This window comes from Elaeis guineensis, chromosome 1 (assembly GCF_000442705.2).
Source record: "Elaeis guineensis isolate ETL-2024a chromosome 1, EG11, whole genome shotgun sequence".
Classification (NCBI taxonomy): domain Eukaryota; kingdom Viridiplantae; phylum Streptophyta; class Magnoliopsida; order Arecales; family Arecaceae; genus Elaeis; species Elaeis guineensis.
Window position 1 is genome coordinate 159,210,859 of NC_025993.2, and position 23,201 is coordinate 159,234,059.

The 23,201-nt window shown below is 36.4% G+C and overlaps 1 protein-coding gene across 1 annotated transcript in view; it reads right to left on the reverse strand.

Moving 5' to 3' along the window:
• Positions 1–1,236: 1,236 nt before the first annotated feature.
• Positions 1,237–23,201, reverse strand: part of LOC140852490 (DNA ligase 4-like) — a 35,353-nt gene continuing 13,388 nt past the window's right edge. The window contains 11 exon segments of the mRNA XM_073245715.1: positions 1,237–2,196; positions 13,631–13,786; positions 14,348–14,509; positions 14,629–14,759; positions 16,578–16,683; positions 16,773–16,872; positions 16,946–17,071; positions 17,321–17,524; positions 18,223–18,310; positions 18,532–18,580; positions 18,661–18,753. Of these exon segments, the coding sequence (XP_073101816.1) occupies positions 1,443–2,196; positions 13,631–13,786; positions 14,348–14,509; positions 14,629–14,759; positions 16,578–16,683; positions 16,773–16,872; positions 16,946–17,071; positions 17,321–17,524; positions 18,223–18,310; positions 18,532–18,580; positions 18,661–18,753 (1,969 nt within the window). The 3' untranslated portion in view covers positions 1,237–1,442.

Below are 23,201 nucleotides of genomic sequence, written 5' to 3' on the forward strand. Positions count from 1 at the left end.
TATCCATGATGCCAATAGAATATCGAAAAGATGATTGATTGCAATCCTATCCACATTAACATAATCCATGGTTCCCACATAAAAAATATAACAAAAAAAAACCATGATAGAAACCTTGTCTGTAAACTATTTTTCCAGCTTAAGAGCAAAGACTGCATAATCTTACTGAGCAATTTATTATTAAGGAGAAAGCCCTCAGTTAAATGTGTGCGCATAAAAAGCAAGAAACCAATGAAATCTGAACAATGAATCAATAATGCAGCTGAAAAGCAAGTGCAGACGCCCCACCAACGTGCCCTGGATCAAAGTGAACCATGAGAGGCACAGAGTCTCGACCTTTCAGTCAAGGCTGAGGATTCTAGTTGTTGTCGCCAACGTCTTAGATAACGTGGTATCCCATTGTAATGGACCCCAACCATCATAATAGTGATAATATCCATTATTTATTCAAAAAATATTTTTAAGGTTTTTAATATGAAAACAATCTCTAGAGTAATGGTTATTATAATGAAAAATAACATGTAATAACGAAAATAATATTGTTCTCTTATTCTATTTTTATTAGATTAAATAATATCATTTTTTTGGACTGTACAATTACTTTTGTAGGGAATTTTAACATAACTTTTGAATTTTCAAAAAAAAATATTTTATTCATAATAAGGTACAAGAGAAAAATGGCCATTATTCACGTTATAATGGACCGCTGCAATAGGAAATTATGGAAAATAATGGCAATTATTTCTTTATGTTATTTGTCCTAATAACATAGCAGGGAGTGGCTGAAATGTTATAGGGGCCATTATATTAAAACTATGCTTTTCCATTCAAACAAGCATCCAGCCGCAGGCGATTCACTCATAAGGATTATGAGACATCAAGGGGATGAAGACCAGCAGAGATTGTAAAATTAATCCAGTATAAGACTATGCACATTTCATAGATCCATTCAAAACCTCTCCTTTTTATAAGGATCAAATCCATGGTATAGACTTAAAACAACGTCATATCGGGTTTCAAGAAATACTCACTTGTGCTGACTGTCGCAAGTTGTCCTAACCAGCTCCCATTTGAAAGGGCATATCAACACATTTGACATAACCACATAAAACCAGACTGAAATTTGGCCACAGGTCAATCTGGACCCTAAACAAAAGTTGTTCCACCACAAGTGCATGCCAAGGATGATGGTTGTTCATGGGGTAACACTATTCTGACTGCATAAAATCCAGTGTAGTAGATTAGCTTCCTTCAAGATTTTTGTACTTTTTGTACAAGAAAGATTTGTGAAACATGACATCTCAAAGGCAAGCATTATAATGATACCTTGACTGTAATAATATATACAAAAAAGCACTACCGCTTGTATTGCAGACTTTTACATCTTTTGCTGTCATACCCCGTGTACGCACACAAACCAAATCACTTGATTTTTAAAGCTATTACCAATCTTTGAGGAGTTGACCTGCAACATCTTTGTAGCTAACTTTCTTCTTCACTGGGTTGGTGTGGAGATCTGGCTGTGTTTCCTTGCCTTCAGGAATGGAGCTTCCAGTTTCCGCATTGTTCTGGCTAAGACTTGGTATCATATCTAATAACATAGCATGCAGTGGGTCAACAATTTGTTCAATTTTTTCACCAGTTCCTTTAGTTCCTGTTTCTGTGACATGCACAGTTTGCACATTGTCAAACCTTTCATTGGTTATATCTTCTGGTGCTTCTGACTTTTTATCACAATCAGTTAAATGTACATTCTGAGACCCTGCATGACACTCAGCTGCTTGAATACTAAAATGCGGTGCTTGATATTTGATATCCTCACTTTCCTCCATGTCACCTTTAGACTCTTTCCTTGATCCTAAGGCTCCTCTTTGACTACTTTCATCTGAAAATGATTCTTGATCTTTGATCCCTGCACTTTCTGTGATGTCAATGTTAGACTCTTTTCTTGACTTCAGGATTTTACCCATAGAAGTTTCATCTGAGCAATCACTGTTCTCTGCTTCATCTGCATCTATTTTTGCAGGTCTGTTTCCAATCCTTGCCCGTGTTCTTCGTGTGAGTTTTGGACCCGTTCTACCCTTTCTTGCATCAGCATGCATGGGCCTATCTCTTTTCTTCTTTTCACCTATATTTAGTCTAGAGACACACTGTTTTTCTGCATTGCTTGTAGTTACAGGAGATATGAGATTGTGCCTGCCGGGACAAAAGAGGAAAAAAAAAAAGATGAGCAAGGGGAAACAAGAAAGCTTAGCATATATATTTCATTCTTCATGGAAGCAGAAAGATGAGCATACATGAACATACAATTACCTCTAGGCTCTAGCACAGTTAAAATTTTTCTTATACATACAAACATACATAAATAGACTAGAATGCACCTGTGTGTATATGACCGAAATACTTCCTACTGGAAATCAATGAACCTCTCAAAATGAATATCGACAATGTTGATCATGATCTATGGTGTATAAAATCATAAGGACTGAAAAATACCTATTGCACATGCACGCGCGTGCACACACACATACAAGGCTAGAATACATTCGAGTGTACTTGACCTCAAATACTTTCTAGTTGAAATCGATGATGGAACTTGCCGAATGAATACTGACATTATTGATTATGATATATGGCGTATAAAATCCAAGCAACTAGAAGTTATTTATTTTAGAGGTCTCTTCCCATGCATCAAGTGAGCACAAAATAAATGATATTAATATAGCTAATAAACTAAAGTATATAACACCAATGTTGGCCAAACCAACACAAACTGCCTGGTTCATGATGTATCAAACCAAATATGTATGGAACCAAGTCAATTTGGTAGTTCAGTTTGGGATGGTGCGAATATGTTCGAACCGCTTTGAAGCAAGCAGTTCAAGAGCCAACCACCTAATTATCTTTATCCCCACACATTCTCGCTCGATCGTGCTCGCCTCTTGCTCGCAATCCTTCACAAGGTTGAGACCCTCATTGCTTGGGTTTTTGGCTTCTCGCCACCACCATTGCCAAGCCGACGACAAAGACGACGATAGGTACCCCTCCCTCTCCCCTCTCCGTCTCTCCCTCTCTCTCTCCCCCCCTCCAAATCTCTCCTTTTCCCTGCTTTTGGTACACCTTGGTAGATACTGTATGCAGTAGTATCACACCAAACCAGTAGCTGGCCAATATGACCCTTGGTATTGGTTCGATGAACCTTGTATCATTCGGTACATAATCTGTAAATTCAAACCATTGATCTTCATCTAAATATCTTAAAACATATTCATATCAGATTTCTACTAATTTGTATGCTTCTAGACTATAGGTCAAATGAAAACATGGCATTATACCATTAAAATTGTTCATTTTCCATTGGTTTGATGCATGGGTAAAAGAAATGAAAAATGCATGATTTTTTATTTGTAGGAATTTGATGCATCCTAGACCACGATCAATGATTCCATTTTGGAAGGTCCATTAATTCCCATTAGGAAGCTCTCTCCTTTTTTTTTTTTTCTTTGTGGGGGGGGGCCGGGGGGGGGGAGGGTCTAGCCTCTCTATATCTCTCTACCTATCTATGCATACACAATACATATATCATGTGCACTTTATTTTTGTAAGCATACAAATATGCTATACCACATAGCATGGATCCACAACTGAGTTAATAATGATGCCATCCTATTTGCATGTCAAGAAATCTAACGATAAATGACCAGCAACTATGTGTCACTTTATTGTGTTGCTTTACAACATCCAACTTCTGGAGAAACAATGCAATTCCTAAATCCTAGCATCTTCTTTTATAACATACTAGTTTTTTGGCACGTGCTTCGTACATGGTTTACTTGTTAAAGAATTTTAGAAAAGCAAGCATTCTTGTACATATATTTCATAAATATATATATACACATACATACACAAATATAATATCATCATATAATATAATAATATCATAATATTATAGTGATTCATTACAACTTTAAAAGAACAATAATATTATATAATAGTAATACTACATTATAATATTTCATGCTAGTAATACTATACTTAATATACTAATTATCATATTTAATATGTGTATAATATAATAGAAAATATAAAATTAATTAGAGGAACAATGTAAAAAGGTGAAGTTGGTATAAGCCTATGCAAAGATGGACATGAAATGGCCTATGCCCAAAATACGAGAGTAAAATGGTTTGACCGGGCATAGCCTAATCCAAGACTATCCCTATTTTACAATTGGCCTTTGGCTGGAATAAAGCCCTATTCTAGGTCTTACCCTCCAACCAAACACTACCTACCTAAAACAATTGGCAATATAGCATTCTATTTTTGTCATTTTGGTTTCAAGTCCCTCTAATACACACATAAATATCATTGAGAAAAATAACAGAATCACTTCCATGTTATCACGTTATAATAGGAATAACAATTGGTTATATAACATGATTACTGTCCACTTAAATAGAATAATTTTAAAGCTAATCCATATACTAATCCAGGAAGACATTTTATTTGGCGAGTTAAATTGCACACTGATATCCATACAATGGAATCCCCCAAAACCATTATTTTTTCCTTGATTAACGACAACGTTATTTGTTCTATGATGAAAATCATTTCTTTTTTTTCATTTACTGGAAATTTTTTCTTCAACTAATAGCTATTATAATAATCCATGTAAGTTACTAATAATGGGAAATGTGTGGCAATAACAACAAAAAAATAACTACATTATAATGGCCATTATTACTATAACAGTAATGTGGGACGATAACAACAGAAAACAACTAAACTATAATGATCATTATTCATACTATCATTTTATTTTCTAAATATTTCAAATAAAATATTATGTTTATTGGGAGGTGAATTGAGCAAGTAATGCCATTGTTTTGGGGTGTTGTCCATTGTGATAAAATTCATCATGTACTATTACAATGACTAATAATGCCATTACAAGACATTATTTTATTCTCCACAAGATCCTGTTCAGGGCTAAGCTGGGTCAATAACCTTTATATAACGACAAAGAACAAAGATCCCATCTTAAGTCTCTCAAGCATGTAAATAAATAACAAAAGCCACTATTATTAGGTAACATCCACTGTTTCCGTAGAAGGACAGAAAAAAAGAAAAAAAAGAAAAGAAAATGATGCAATGCATCAAGACATGATTTTATATTATTTGTCAAGATATTTTCTTTATGGTGTTTGATTCAATCTAGCTTAATTATTTTAATAAAAATTGGATATGTTGACCCAAATCCAAACCAAATCCCTTTCGTTTTTTTTCCCCACAAACCAAGAAGTCAATCTAAATTCGCAGGGGCGATATGATTCTCCATAGATTTATCTCTTACTAGAGAAGAGGGAAAGAAAAAAAAAAGAGGAAAGAGAGAAAAAGAAGAGGAAAGAGAAAAAAAGAGGGGAAAAAAAAAGTGGAAAGAGAAAAGGGAAAGAAAGGAAAAGAGAGGAAAAAAAAGAGAGAAAAGAGAGGAAATGACATTTTTGGACCAATAAAGAAAAAAAGAAAAAAAAGGAAGAAAGAAGAGGAAGGCTATAAATAATGGCTCTTGGGGCTTGAGAGGAGGGGGAGGAAAAAAAAATAAAAATTTCATAAAAACCCTAAGTCCCTCTCTCTCTACATATAGCTTCCCCCTACCTTTTGATCTGTAGTCGCTTCTTCCTCGCGTCCGGATCGATCTCTCTCTCTTCTCCACTTCTACATTCTCGTCTTTCTTCCTTCCCATGCTGAAGTTGTTCATTGCGGTGCCACAAGTCTTGGTGGTCATGGGTAACCCGCAACTAATGAACCTATTGCAATCTTGAATCTCGCCAACCTTCACCTTCTCATCTAAGGTAATCGCCTTTATCTCATCACCATCACAACTTTTTACCCCACCTTTTACCCTTTTCACCTTCCTTCAAAATCTATCTATTTTCTTTTTAAATAATTAAGCTTAGAAAGATTCATTTCCTGAAGATTTTTTTTTGGGGACTTTTATATGCACTTGGCATTGATGTATTAATCTCAATTGTTGGTCTTTCATCTTTAGTTCTTATGATTGCTATTAATCTATTTCTGGATTAAACTGTTGCTGAGATTTTATTTACTTCTTGCGCTAGACTTTCATTAAATTGTTGCGGCCACATCAAGTGATATCAGAGCAAGTTCTAATCCAAAGATTTTCATTCACATGCATTATTAGAACCATACATCATTGCACGCATATTGCATGAACTTATCCTATCTGCACTTCATTGTTGTCTAGAAAGATTTTTTTTAAAAAAAATGTTCAAAATCCATCTCTTGCATCTTGTTGGCTGTCCATAACTTTCTCAAATCATTAACATCTCATTGTAGGGCCATTAGCATTTCAAAATCGCAAACAATCACTTAGAAAATCCTAGGAATTGGAAAAAGGCATATGAAAGACAACAAGGGACCATGAGAAATATGCAAAACCGATTAAATCAAACACAACAAATGTTAGAAACCATGAACATGACTCGTCAACATAGGGGGGATGGCGCCACCAATTCTGAGAGCGACCTTGATGTAGAAGACATACCTCCTAGGAGAAGCTGGCCAAACCAATGTCAAACAAACACCACATGTTGGGATCAGGGTATTAAGATAGATGACAGTGAGTTCGAGGGTAGGTTAGAACCTAAAGAGTTTCTAGATTGGATCGATAAGTTAGAATAATTCTTTGAGTGAAAAGAGTTTTTCGAGGACAAAAAAATCAAGTTTGTCTCTCTTAAGTTGAAAGGTCATGCCTTAGTTTAGTGGAAGCAAGTCCAAAATGATAAGGTTAGAAAAGGCAAGGAGAAAATCGCCTCTTGAAAAAGAATGAAATAAAACTTTAAAAAAAAATTTCTTCTTATCGATTATCGACAAACCTTATTCCAGAAACTTCACAATCTTAGGCAGGGGTCTAAAACGGTGCAAGAATATACTGAAGAATTTTATATCTTGCAAGCCCGCAATGACCTTAAGGAGGATGAAGAACAGTGGATAGCTCGCTATCTTGCCGGACTTCGCCCTCAAATTCAAGACAACTTAACCTTTTACAATTTTCTGTAGATCAATGCGGCCTACAGTCATGCCCTTAAGGCTGAGTCCAAGTTAAAAAGACAAACATTTCGACAGAAAAAACTAAGCGGGAGGACTGCTGTAGGAACCAAACCAGCCCTGAACAATGACATCCAACCCCCTCAAAAATCTGTTGTTGATACCAAGGATAAAGGAATTTTAGATCCTAAGCCCCTAGGATCCAATATTACTTGTTGCAAGTGTAGACAACCGGATGAAAAGTCGTCAAAGTGTCCTTTAAGATAGTTTCAACCTCGAACAAATTTGATTGAAAATGCCGACAAGAGTGAATAGGAAGAAGAGGTAGAAATGCAAGAGGAAGATGCTATTGGAGATAGCGAAATCCTTGATGAGCCTACTGAAGTTACTGAACCAAACCTAATGATCAATTGAATCTTAGTAGAACCCAAAACTATCAAGGACGATTGGAGACGACACAATCTTTTTCGAACCATCTGCAGTGCTGGAGGAAAATTCTGCTCTATCATAATTGACAGTGGGAGCACGAAGAACTATCTCCCAAGAGATGGTTGACAAGCTTCAGTTAAAAACTGACAAGCTTGCACAACCTTATCAAATTACCTGGTTTAAGGATGGGGACAAGGTTCCAGTAACACAACGAAGTCTAGTTGAGTTTTTCATTAGAAGGACTTATACTGATAAGGTTTGGTGTGATGTAGTACCCATGGATGTATGTCTCTTGCTGTTAGGAAGATCTTGGCAATTTGATCGTAGCATCATTTATGATGGGAAGAAGAATACATACATAGTCACTAAGGACAACAAAAAGATTAGGCTAATTCCTCTCAATAGTACATCAATGCCTAAGCCTAAGTCGGACTTATCCCAAAAACCATCCCACAGAGGGACAATCCATGATGGCCTTGAACAAGTCTCAATTTGCCAAAAACCTAGTAGGATCCCTTATGGTTTGTCTTAGTGATTAAAAAAACAACTAAAACTCCTAAGATTTCCTCGACTATTCGACCACTTTTAGATGAGTTTTCTAACATTATGCCAGAGGAACTCCCCAATCACCTACCTAAAACTGCATAACATGTTGACTCAATCTTTATGGTTGTAAATCGCTTCACTTAAATGGCTTATTTCATTTCTTTCTTATAAAGAGGCATCCGATGCATCACATATTGCAAAACTTATTTTCAATAAAATTATGCATCTGCATGGCATTCCTAGGTCAGTCATATCAGATAGGGATATTAAATTTATAAATCATTTTTGGAGAACTCTGATGATCAGAGCAGGAAGTAGATTAAATTTTAGCAACCCATATCACCCGCAAATAATGGATAGACAGAGATGGTAAATCGATCTTTGAGCAACCTTTTAAGATACTTAGAGGGTGAAAGACCAAAACAATAGGATTTAATCTTACCACAAGCTGAGTTTGCATATAATAGTTTCACCAACAAAACCACGAAAAAAATCTCCTTTTGAAACCTTCTATGACCGTTCTATTCCCCATTTTCTTATTCGAACACCAATTCCATATCCTGATAGAGTTAGTGTAGAAGTCGAGTCCTACTTGAAATAGGTTCAAGAGGCGCAACAGTAAGTTCACAAAAGGTTGCGGGATTCCAACACCAAATATAAGGTAGTAGCGGAGCTACACCGCCAAGATATGGATTTTAGTGAGGGAGATAGTGTTTTGATCTATTTCAGAGAGGAGAGATTTCTAACCAGAAGTTATAGCAAGCTGGGCCGAAAGAAGTTTGAATCATTCAAAATTCTCAAAAAGATAGAGAAAAATGCCTATCTTATTGATCTGCCACTAGAAGTACCTACCTTTCCAGTTTTCAATATGAATGATTTGTTTGAGTACCATGGAGAAACACCCACTACTATAGGTGTCAAGGCGCTATCTTTCATTACAAATACAGAGATGACATCAAAGGGCATAAAAGAGATTTTGGACATTCGTGAGACTAAGACACATCAGGGTACACATCGTTGATATTTGATCCATTGGCAAGGACGTCCCATGACTGATGGCAGCTGGATATCAGAGGTAGAATTGCACCGACTTCAAGAGGACTTATACCATAGTTATCAGGAAGCCATCTCGATGGGATCGAGATCTCTCCCATCCGGAGAGAACTAATGCAGTGCATCAAGCCATGATTTTAACTTATTTGTCAAGTTATTTTTTTTATGATATTTGATTCAATCCAGCTTAATTATTTTAATAAAAATTGGATAGGTTGACCCAAATCCAAACCAAATCCTTTTCATTTTTTTTTTGCCAAATCGAGAAGCCAATCTAGATTTGCAGGAACCATATGATTCTCCACAGATTTATCTCTTACTGGAGAAGAGGGAAAGAAAAAAGGGGAAAGAGAGGAAAAGAAAAGGAGGAAAGAGAAAAAGGGGAAAGAGAAAAAAGAGAGGAAAAGAAAAAGAGGAAAGAGAAAAAGAGAAAGAAAGGAAAAGAGAAAAAAATAGAGAAAAGAGAGGAAATGACATTTTTAGATCAATAAAAAAAAGAAAAGAAAAAAGGAAGAAAGAAGAAAAAGACTATGAATAATGGCTCTTGGGGCTTCAGAGGAGGGGGAGAAAAAAAAATAAAGACTTCATAAAAATCCTAAATCCCCCTCTCTTTACATATAGCTTCCCTCTATCTTTTGATCCGTAGTTGCTTTTTCCTCGCGTGCGGATCGATCTCTCCCTCCTCTCCACTTTTTCTACATTCTCTCTTTCATCCTTTCCATGCTGAAGCTGTTCATTGCGGTGCCGCAAGCCTTGATGGTCGTGGGTAACCCACAACTGATAAACCTATTGCAATCTTGAATCTCGCCGACCTTCACGTTCTCATCTGAAGTAATCGCCATTATCTCATCACCATCACAACCTTTTACCCCACCTTTTACCTTCTTCACCTTCCTTCAAAACCTATCTACTTTCTTTTTAAATAATTAAACTTGGAAAGATTCATTTCCCAGTGATTTTTCTTTTTTAGGGACTTTTATATGTACTTGGCCTTGATGTATTGATCTCAGTTGTTAGTCTTTCATCTTTAGTTCTTATTAATGCGGTTAATCTATTTCTAGATTAAATTATTGCTGAGATTTTCTTTATTTCCTACGCTGGACTTTCATTAAATTGTTGCAGCCAAAGAAACATCTAGCCCCCAAGCCTGATCTCGCTCTCCAATCCACGATCTTCTTCTTCTAGTCCCTCTATCTGCTCTGCAAATGCTGCTGCGCCACATAACATCACTTTCAAATCCAACAGAGAAATCAGACTGCGTTGATAGAGGGAACATAAGTAGAAGAAGTGGAAGGATGAAGCTCTCTCTTTTTCCCCGATCAAAGTTTTTAAGTTCAGGATTAAGGGGAAAAAAAAAAAGAATTATAGTGAAATATAAGGACAACCTAGATGAGCCGATGATTAATGCTGACAATGACCACCACTTGAACTATGAGATGTCAGAGTTTGAAGGCGGGATGGATATAGCAGGAGCACTGAAAACTGCAATCATCATCATGGGTATAGTGACCACGAAGGGCTGCGACAAGGGGGTTTTTGGAGCCTAGAAGGCAAGGCCTTCCACGATTCAAGATAAGAGGACTTGGAGGGAGTGTCTAATATATATGGCTCCATGCATCCTATAGAAGCCATCTATTCCCTTAAGAGTCCCCACCACCTCAAAAAGTTACCCACACTGATTAAGAGATCTTACTGGTTTTATTTAAGCACAGGAATGAACTTCTGTAAAAGGTAAAATTGGAATATAGAAAAAGGTCAGATGAAGCTGGGTCATCCATATAGTAGTTTAGATATGCAGCAATTCGATCAAAAGGACACTAAAGACAAATTTACTTGCTTTCCCTAATGCATCCAACACAAATTTACTTGCTTTCCCTAAATGCATCCAACACTTTCATCTGCAGACCTAAATGCACCAAGGTTCCAATCAAGGATTGCTTCCAATGAAGGATTGAAGTATCACATGTTGGTGGCGTGCCAGCACGTTATTTGCATAGTAACTACTATGCCTTGCCTTAACAAGCCACAGCAGGGCACACTTGACATGCACTGGCATGGCAACATGCCAGCTACTAACATGCAGCTGGTACCATGTCCCATGCAGGGAAGGAAACTAGTGTGGGACATATATGGTGCTGTACTATACCATTCTACACTGACTGACAATCTTCTTAGTTTAGAGCTGCACTTAGTTCTTAAACAAAGATAATGACTATATTAAAACTGCTGTTATCAGCCATTATTAACATGAAATAATGGACAAAAACATAAATGTAATAGCATTGTTGGATTGTGATAATATTTTCAATTAGCACGGAAATGTGAACCACAAATTTTACTTTATTCAGGTGAACAATGATAATGTCATATAAATTATAACAATTGTTTTTCCCCTTTGCACGGAGATGTTATAATGATAAAATGGCTTATCGGTAATTGTTATGTACGAGCCCATCTCTCTCTCTCTCTCTCGCACTCTGTGGGTGTGTGCGCATGCACACAGGCACACAACCATTATTTAAGAGTCAATTACACAAAAATGTGTGCGCACACACAGCTAGGTGTGTTTGTTATTTAAAAGCCCGTTACACATATACAGACAAAAAGGTGTACTCCTTAGAAATTAAATATGACAGCCATTATGAAGTTATATCCACAAATTATGAACCTCAAATAATATAATTGTGCGATATAAGCATGCAGCATCAAATAATAATGCAGAATTTTTTAAGAAAAATACACCATTGATGCGAACCAATTAACAATGTTCAAGATCATGCAGGCATGCATAAATCCTTCCTAAGTCTAACCGAGATGGATGTTGGAAGCAGTACAAGAAACAGAACTTGGAACAATTGGTAGCATGAAGTGAAGAAAACAACGTGGAGGGAAAACAGTAATTCATTAAAAAACCATCATCTTTAATTTAAGTTTTTTATATTTTAATGCTCATAAGTTCAAGGCTTCCTCAATGCCATATGCAATTAAGGAGAACTGAACTTTTCATGCACATTGCTAGAGAGTACCTCTCAATTATTTCAACATTTAGATTTTCATATATATTGACTGCCAGTTATTCCCAGACATGATGACGCAATACGTCTTAACATATTGTGCACATGAACATGTTGGCACAAGAAAGTATGCAATGTTGCCAAAAGAAAATAAAGACAAGCTATGATATGCTATGAAAGCCCTCATTTCTTATTCTGTGCAAAAACATATTTTAAACATCCAATGAAACAAATGTAAAAATCTTTAAGTTGTACTGAAACCATAATGTTCTAGCTCATGGATAATGCTGCATCTTTTGAAGGAATCAACCTAAAGGCTTGGCCACCACCATTAGACTGGATGAAATAAACCAAAACAAAACAGGTGAAGGCTTGGAAAAGGATAAATAATACTTCAGCCCATTAAAAATGATTATCATCTTTAGTATTCAACATATATGCAGTCCAACAAGGATCCTGTAATGTAGCATCTTGCCGCAGCAAAATTATGGGTCAGTCAGTCTGATATAAATGTGCACCTTGACACTGTGTCAACAACCATGCAAGGCAGGATGGTATCTATCAAATTTTACAACCTGTAACTGTTTCATCACAACAAAGATCCACCAAATCCCTGCTATCCTCACTGAATCTGTTCCAATATTATAAAACAGCTCACAGAATTACTTGTACAAACCACACAAACCAGAGAATGTAATTAATCTAAGAAAATCCTATCTTTGCTTACATCATGGATGTACATTTGGACCTTACTTGGCAGAATAAGGAGGAGGTGCAGGTGTGGGTGTGGGGAAGCAGATATTTAAGAAACACTTCTAATAAGAAAATGCCTCAGAAGTGGTGCTGGTTCTAGATTCCGACAAGAAATACACCATCATCAGAAGTCATCTGACATCTACTTGGCAGAATGAGGAGGTGCAGGTGTGGGCGTGGGGAAGCAGATATTTAAGAAACACTACTAACAAGAAAATGCCTCAGAAGTGGTGCTGGTTCTAGATTCCGACAAGAAACACACCATCATCGGAGCTCATCTGACATCTAATGTTTGACAGGAAGAGGAAGCTTGTTACTCATGTAATGCCTAAATGCAAGTCGTAGGGATTATCATTTGTCTTGTGGGAAAGTCGCTCGTCTCTTATTGATTCTTCTTCTAGATATTTTTCATTCTTTTTAACTACATTATTTTTAAAAGACTGAAAAATGATTAAGAAAAAAATTATTGTGTCTTTATCTTGTCTTATGAAACAGGTGACTATAAAAAAAGAACCTAATTAGATGGCAAGCACGAAGTTGGTCACTATCATAATATAGATGCTGACAGATGGTTAAAAGTTTTCAAAGGTAAACTGGCTATGAAAAGCTTGCCAAAATTAGGACCAATTTTTATGCTAAGGAGTAAGGATAGTGCATTAATGCCGTCTACCAAAGTCCTCACCACTCCAATTCTTTAGAGCTTAAAATATGGCAAATAATACAAACATATCCACTCTAAATCATCATAAAAGCATTGTACTAGTTACCTCTCATCAATCTTAATTTCTTCAAAGGTATCAGGCTTCAAGTTATAAGAATCTTCGTGCAACTTCTTGCCTCTTTCTAATGAATCTTCCAACCATTGATGCATCACAACATGTAGCCTACTGTCATGTAGTAGGTGTCTTTGAGAAGATGGAAAACTGCAGAAGCAGAAGACATAAACTACTCCAAAATTCATGGTATCATTTAATTAGCTGACATGTCAGAAAAAAAATAAAACAGGAAAAAAAGGATACAACATAAGGAGACATCAATGTTTCAATCAGTTTGACTAAAAAGATGCATGCTTGCATGCAAGCATGCATATATGTACAAATATAGCATAAACTACAAAAAGACAAGTTTTTGAAATTGTGGAAAAAAAGGAAGTCATAAAATGAAGTAAATTATACAGTCATCCCATAAATCTGCATTTCTCTTATCAAATTTTCATACATACAAGATTTTAAACATCAAAATTTGATAAACTACAAAAAGACAAGTTTTTGAAATTGTGGAAAAAAAGGAAGTCATAAAATGAAGTAAATTATACAGTCATCCCATAAATATGCATTTCTCTTATCAAATTTTCATACATACAAGATTTTAAACATCAAAATTTGTACTAGCAGATACAACCTACTACCATCAGAAATTGGAAAAGATGGTACTCAGATGTCTATGGAACTGTGGATGATCACTACAAAATTGTCAATATTTACCTTTTATATATTTCATCAAAGTTGTTGGCTTCTTTTGTTGTTGAATACACAATCAAATGAGTGGCATGTTGAAGACTGCTGCAAACTTCACCACCATGCATGGTTATTTCAAGCCTCATCCTCCTTAAAGCAAGCTCTAATATTACTTCACCGCATGTATTTCTTCAATACAACAAAAAACATTTTGAAGAATATGTAAATATTACAGAATAGGATTTAGACAATATTGTTCTCTGATTAAGTAGATGAAAAGTTAGAATGATAATGAGCACCAAACTTACATAACAGACATTGATTTGTAGAAGTAAACACAACAACCCTGAAACAAGCACAATGTTTCCACTGGACAGTACTTCTTCTTATAATAATCTATGTTGTTCGTATATTCTGGTCCATGCATATTGCTGAATATCTGGAAATCAAAAACATAATACATTAGACCCATGCAGTCATCTGCTGGCAGTGCCAGTCCTGGCCAGCGTGTACTGTGCATTGCTGGCTTGTGCTAGAATATGTTGTGGGTTGGCATGACATCTCTCAAATTCATTTCTTAATATTTTTAACTAAAAGGATTTTTTAGTAATTTTTTCTTTTCTTTTTTTTTTTCATTCAGCATGTAGTCGCACATGTTTATGTTCTGGCACAACAAAGCATGTGCCATGCCAGTAGGTGGCCAGCATCGACACCCAAGTCCTCAATTAGATCATTGTCTTCCAGTCTAACTTCACAACACAGGTAAAATGAAGAAATAACTTTCCAGCTTTCCAGATATCATTATGTTTTTGGACAACTGTCTTAGATTAGCAATTCAATATGAGACATGCAGAAGGATCTTGCACTGCAACACCATGATTTAACTTACAGCAGAAGAACACAAATTGTGATAAAAGGCTAAAAGCAACACCAAATTGCAACAACTTCCACTACCTCACTGACCAACCGGACTGGGACATTAATGATTCAGTCTCATGACAATGTATCAGAATATAATCTCCCAATAACAATTATAAAGATGCTCATGATGTATGCTCAGAATATATACGATCTACCTCTCAGGAACAAAAGTACACAAGCAGTGCTGTAAAAGTGAGTACTGTTGCAATAGAGTAGATGCCATTATAGAACATTGGTAGAATGAGGCATTGATCTATTTACTCCCTTGCTATTTAAATATGGCTACTAATCTAGCATGCTTTTGGTCACATCAAATTCTTAAAAAGGACGACAAGAAATGGTCCATAATTATGAATGAGAGAGGATATACATTTTTAAGTAGAATTCTCTTCATGCCACAAACTAGGTCCCACTAGTTTATTCCAGAGTTACCTGGATGCCTATTTTTAAAATTTCCAGGAGTATCAGCACTTCCAGATACTTGGACATGGCATGACAGAGCATGCCATTTCTGCTAATATCAACAGGGCACTTCTTTTTAACTCCCCCCCCGCATCCCTCCTCCCCCCACACCCCCCCCCCCCCCTCCTCCCCTCCCGGCCTTAAAAAGAAGTGTCCTACTGACATTAGCCAAAGTGCCAAAACTAGGCAATTTTTTGGGGGAGTATTATCGAGAGACTCTTAGTCTCAAGTGCTAGATATTTTAAGGGTCCTTATCGTTTCAATATGAAGTTATCAAGGCTATATTGACACTTCAAGCAAACTGACCCCATCAAAATTATGAAGTGTCCCTATATTTTTAATTTAAAGTTATCACAATTATACGGACACCTTAAGTGTCATAATGTTTAAAAATAAATCTACCACCACTGATTATTAATTAATGTATCCCAACACATCTAAATAACCTTAAATAAAACCTAACAAGTGACACAAGCAACTAGCAAACTCATGGTTATTCTATTTGTTTGTGAGACAACATACATAACTCTCTTCCCCTTTCCAGTTTCTCTCTTCTAAGTACTGAACCACATGTGAACATGCATGCATGTGTGTATGCTATGTCTGCATGCCTGGATTTTTGAGGCTGCCATCAGAAATTTTGACTGCATCATTCTGCCACTCTGGCTGCATCAGCTGTTCGTATTTTGAAGCACACCATGGTGTTCGATGAATCAACATCAGGACAAAACCATGAAATTTTTTGCCTATTGGTTGATGGACATATAATTTTGAATTTTTAAGTTTATTTGATAGACATATTCATTGTATAAGGAAAAAACTTCCTAAGAGGCAAAATTTGAGCTGGCAATAATGGTACTTTCTAAAAGCATACCTGTTTAATGTCTGCAATATCTATATCCCAGTAATAATAATCAGAGAACGTGTCAATCTCCTCCCGAAACTTGCTCTTTGAAGAATCTGCAAGAAATAGGTAGTACCTTCCACCGGCAAAATCATTAGCATTTATGCTGACAAACTAAAACAATCTAAACAGAAAATGCAAGTACATAATGCAGTTTGGACCAACTTCGGTTGCAAATGTAGAAGATGCTTTTGTTTGCAACAATCCAAGACCCAAGAATAGTGAATGATATCTCCATGATGCATAGCAGCTTGATACTTGATCCCTGCCAAACTCATCACACAATTTTAGTCAAGCAAGCTTATGCCTAATACCCAATGGAAAACAAAAGGACATACCTTTTCTTTCAGCTGCAATGCAGTGAGTAACTGAGTCATTGAGATTCATTGAGAAAGTTCCCCCATTCTCAACCACAATTTTGTGAAAGTAGTCTACAGAATAGGATGGAGGAACATTGATAAAATCTAACAAAGTCAAGGAAATTTATATAATTTTAAATCTAATTAAGTCTTGGAACAACTGGAAACTGGATAGGCCAAAACTTGTCTCTACACAACATGATTAATTCACTCGGAACAGTCTCAGAGAACCAGCCAACAGTAAAGCAGGGAACAGGGATAGTATATTATCTCCCAATCGATAGGCAGATGAATTTGAAAAACATGCACAAAAAGAAAAAGGAGGTAGATAACATGAAACCAATTAGAGGATACAGAACATCATATTTGCAAATATGAGGGTCTCCTCCTTAACACCAGAGATGTCAGTATGGATCAAATGAGCAGGGACAATGGATAAATTTTTCTTCTCTCCCTTCTTGGTGGACTTCACACGTTTTGATCCATGATTTTGCAGACCTCCATGATCTGTTCCCCTCTGTGTATTCCCATTGCTTGAATGTACCAAGTCTACGAATGCTGAGATAGTAAATAGAAATATTCAAACATAATTTCAAAAAAAGTATCTTGCAGCTGCTTGAATGTAACTTGCAGCAGCTTTTTATAAATTGAAATGCAATCAAAAACTAAATTGAAATAACAAAATCAAAAGAGGCTCGCACAAAAATCCAGGAATAGTTCATTTAAGCAATAATAATGATATCATGTCTCCTTTTTTTACCATGTTCCTGAAATTCTAGCACTTTTTTGAAATCCTTTATTTCCATATTTCAACATCTATCAGAGCCCCAATTTTCTTTCTTTTAATTCTCTTGTAGCTTCGTGTTGAACCATTATATTAGTTTGCACATGCATCTTTAACCCATAGGCACTGGAAATGTTTCCCATAAGCTACATTTACAACAGTGACATATCCCTGCACAAATAATCATGACTGGAGATGCCTACTAACAGATACCAATATTGAACAAAAGAAAACCTTCATTTATACAGACCATTCAGCTTAGCTGCAGACTAAATCATAGAAATCAGGTACAGTATAATGTAATGATTATTGAAATTTCCACAACATCTCTCTTATTATTCAGTTCGAAAATAAGCGCCATGATACACTTGGCGGTTGGAACTATATTCAGAGTTTACCATCTACAAGGGTAAAACACCAGTCACACATATCAGAAAGCCCACTGGTTGATTAAGAATCAAGGAATGCTTACACTGCACATCAAGGCACTCATGCCATGGCTTGTCATATCTCACACGATGAATGCGTGGAAATCTCAAACTGTATGGTGCGGCAAATACCTTGGAATATTTAAAATTGGTGTTAAATACAATTAAACAACTAGAAATAATAGATCAAAGATAACAGCAGCATACCATCAAAGGAAAAAAAGCTTTGCAAGATACGGTATTATGACAAATACAACAGCATGAAAGATATAAGTATACAATCTTTGCAAGAACTAGAATCTGAACAAGCAGTATAATAACTTGAGATTCAAGCACCAGAATTATGGAAGTACCTCAGACTTTATAGTTCGGATATCGCTAGTTATAGAAAGTATGACCGATCTGCAGTTAAAAAAGTGATCAAAGAATTGTAAGATCATAGATATAGTTAATGAAAATGAAAGAGAAAAAGGGCTGCCAACTTGTCAGGGCTGTCAATCCAAACATCTGGCCTCTCCTTTGAATTATTTGTGACTTCATAAAAGGGTGGCACTTTTTTTGGATATTCATTCTTCCTGGAAACACAATTTGAAATTAAACAATACTTTTATTGATCAAGGTTTCTCACCTTCAGAGTTAAATTTAGAGAGGAGAGAAAAGATAACACCAAAAGAAATTTTAATATAATCATTTAAAACAAAAGGGTGGCCAAATAATTAAGAAAGTTGAGAGTCTATGTTTAGCGATACAGAAACCTATTTTTATCTTGCAAAGTGTTAACTGTTAGTGCCTCACTTGTGTAAACTACCAACATGTGGAAAAAAAAATCTAAATTTCCATAACAAAATTAAATATCCTTATAGACAACCCTTAATGAACGAATTTCAGTAGCTTGTGAAAAAGTCTAGGCTTGACAATGACTTTTCATAAACTATAATTTCATTATAAAACCAAGATATGGATGAATTTGCACATGTTAAAAATGAAAAAGACAACTTAAACAACATTTCTAATGTTTATTTTTATGTTTTCAATTCTTTAGCCATAGATAAAACATATTGATAAGTCATGGAGTATAACACTTGGAATGACATAATGCAGGGGAATATAACAATCAAAATAGATACAGAAAAATGGTAGACAAATCCATCGAGAAAGGGCAAATCAGCACATCTCACAAACAAATATATCTAAATACCACTATTTTTTTTTCTTCAAAAGGAGGCCAATAACATGACCACTGACAAGAAGGCACTACTTTGTATAACATGAAATGGCCCATTTTATCCCTTACAATTGATTTCCAAGTTATTTATACTCAATTTCCTATCCGTTTCAGGTAATCATTCCATCACTATCTCCCAGTAAAATATATTCCAAGTATTACCAATTGTGTAAACACAATACAAATCTCATCATACTCCAAAGGACAGATTGAAGTCCCTAAAATGGATTAGCAATTAGGTTAGGCTGAGGAAAAACAAAACAAACAACAACAATCTTATTTCTAATATGATATAAATAAAAAATAACCACCCACTGTCTTCAAATTGGAGTCTTTAGATTAGTGAACAAAGAAAAAGATCAATAAATGTGAACACCACATCATACATGAAATATGAGATCAAGAATTGAAAACCTACACTCAAACAATATACACCACTTGTATATCTCACACATTTTAAACTCATACCGTGTTATTTAAAAGATTTTCAGAAATAAAACGGAACTTTCCATGGACATGTAAGACCTGGTCCAAATTCTAGATAGATGTGAAAGAGAGGGAGAATTAACAAGTTATGGATGGTAAAAGCAAAATGATACTCAATCAAAATACACACCATATGCACTCAAAGCTGAATTTTTGGTGGTTAAGTTTAGGTGTTTCATGCATGCAGATTTCAAAATATTTTTCAAAACAGACAGCGGAAGAATAGATTAAAATACTTTAATCTACGCATGCATAGATCTAATCTAAACACCTACAGATCTAGTTCATATGATAAAATAAAATGAATATGCATCTGATTTCAATATGAAAATAAATCCGGTGATCGAATCACCTATCTGTAGCACTTCTTTCCTTCTTCAAGATCTGGATCTGAAGATGTCTGCAGGTTCCGATGAAGCCGCGCATACGTCCGGCCTCTATGGATATCCACACGGGGCAGATGTAGATCGGGAGCGTCCGAGATCATCAAGGTGCTAGCTCTCTTTCAAATCTCGCTCCTTTGATCTCCTTCTTCGACTCTTCGCAAGATAGAAGAAGATGATCTGAAAAGAAAATTGTGCGTGAACACCTTTCGCGCAGGATCGAAGGAAGAGAAGAGGCAATTTGGGATGAGAGAACTCCTTCTCTCTTTCCTTTCTCTCTCTCTCTGATTTCTCTCTAGCTATTGGCGCACCAGGGATTGGGCGTCTGGAAGTAGGAGCGCAGAAGGAAGGAGGGGCGCACTCTCAAAAGTTTTACAATGAAAACTTACGTAGAAATCTTGTATCTCTTATGTGTGGCGGCCCAAATCATTCTCCTATTTAAATCCAATGCCTCATCCCTTTATCCTATCCATCAAGAGATTAAAATTTAAGTTTAAATCAAATTCAAACTTAAAACAATAGATAAAGATAAGAGCTGATAGAAAGAGACTCTCAGGAAGGGGCGCTAACACATGGATGTGCACCCCTTCTCCCTCTTATTTTTCACGTACGACGCTAATCTGATATTGGCACCCCACTCTAAGCATGAGGGAAGAGAGAGAGTCCCAGTAAATTGGGACTCTGGTGTCTAATCCAATTTGGGTTCAATCCGGATTCAATTCGAACCCGATTCGAGCCCAATTCATTCCAGACTCAATCCTAATCTAATTAGGCAAATCTGAAATCCAAATGCCCAATTAAACTTAATTAGATCAAGTCTAATCAAATTAAATCAGATTTAATTATTTAGGACTTGATCCCCAATTTGATCTCATCAAATTACATTGCAACAATTACAATTAAGTCCTCCTTGATAACTATTAGCAGATCCTCTACTTGTAACTTTTACAAATTGATCCAAATTATCAATCATATTGATAATTTAATCGTGATCCAACCGTTTGATCTAATAAAATCCCTATTATGTGTGACTCCATAAGTTCTCTTCTGTCTAGTAGTGAGACATACCATGTTCTCCATCATAGTATCATCAAAACACCTTTCAATGAGTTGGAACAATTCCAACTCATACTCATCTAGGATCATCAATCCAAAATGATCCTAGTGAATTCTCACAATCCACTAGTGACGTCTAGCAATATGTGGTGGCAATCCAGCAGAACAAAATAAATAGAACCCCTAGGTGTAGTTACCGTGTGATTCAGTTTCTCTATTGTGAGTCTCGACCAGATGGAGGTTATGAAAAACTCGTCAAACCCCAACATCTGTCATATACAAGATTCAATTAGCTCGAATCCAAATCATGAAACTCATGAAAACTTCTTTCCATCAATAATCTTGCTATGGCCACAGACTTAAGGACTTAGCTTCTCAAATCTCATAGGACTACTTATTTACTAAAGTCGATAGATCTCGTCTAGGTACGTATCCTACTCCTACAATGAACCTACTGCAGCCAACATACACTACAAGGATCCAAATGGTTAAGAGACCATATTTATGTGCAATCAAACTACAACAACCCCACTGTGAGCAGTCGAGGCACCGCAGATCAAAGAACCATTCACACTGCTACAGCATCGAGAAGATCACTGACGAGTGAGTAGACATCCATGTGATCTCTCGTATGGTCATGCTCGGTACCGATGTTCTCCAACAACCACCCGCACTCTTGCTCAGTATCCCTACACTGTAGACTCGAGACTCGTCTATCCCGAAAGAAACAATCTGTGCGTCGATCTAACCGAATCAATCACCATCTCCGTGATGATCCATCGATCAGGAGCAATTTAAGAATTTATCACACATGTTTCAAATTCTCAACTCTTGAGAATATGTCTTTAAGTTATTAATTTCTTGAACGATTCAAGGACACATTACATAGGAATGAAAATGAAATTATCCACTTTATTGATAAATCAATATTTTAAATACAAATTTATGTCCTAAAAAATTTCAATGTGTCTGTCATATTGGCTTTTAGGGCATACATCTAATAGGTTAATCCACAAAGCTCGATAGTGATTGCAGAAGACATTCAGTTGTTATATGACAAACTAATAATAAAAGATTAATGTCCAGGGAAAATCATCTAGGGAGCCATTTTAGCTACTAAAGGTTTCCAACTTTGTTGCCAGTATGACAGATCATATCTTTTGGTTATGAGACAAGGTTTTTGATATCAGCCTGTGCCACCCTGCATGTACCCTTGCTGGGCAAGTCATAACACCAGCACTGAATTGGCACAACACCCTTTTAATACCTTCTATTTTTTTAAAGCTTTTTTAAAGAAATTAAGTCCTCAAATAATTTTTAGTTTTAAACAGCATTGAACATGCATAGGCAAAACATGACAAATAATATATGTCAAGGATAGCCAAATCCCTATTTTAAGGCACTAAGAAATCACAAAAATAGAGAAGGCAACTACTCATATGATGGCATCTCTAGCCAAATTGACACCTACATACAAAAAGATGCTAAAAACACGAGCAAACAATAATACCATGGTAAGACATCAAGTGCATAAAGGAACTGACAAATCAACTCATGTTGAAACTGAAAAAAATTAAGGGGCAGGGGCAGGGACCGCCGAACCGGAACTGGACCCCGTGCCGGCCGGCCGACCGACAGTATGGTTTGGTACGGGTCCGTACCGATCCATGCCAGGCCAAACTAATAGGGCAGAGAAGGGGAGAGGGAGAAGAAAGAGAGAAAGAGAGAGGGGGGAAGGAGAGGGAGAGAACGAGAGGGCCCCCGGGCTGCCAAAGGCCATCCGAGCCCTTGCCGAACTCGGTAAAGGTAGAGGGAGGGAAAAAGAGAGATCGAGTCACCGAAGGCCCTCGAAGGCCTCCGGACGGACGGCGAT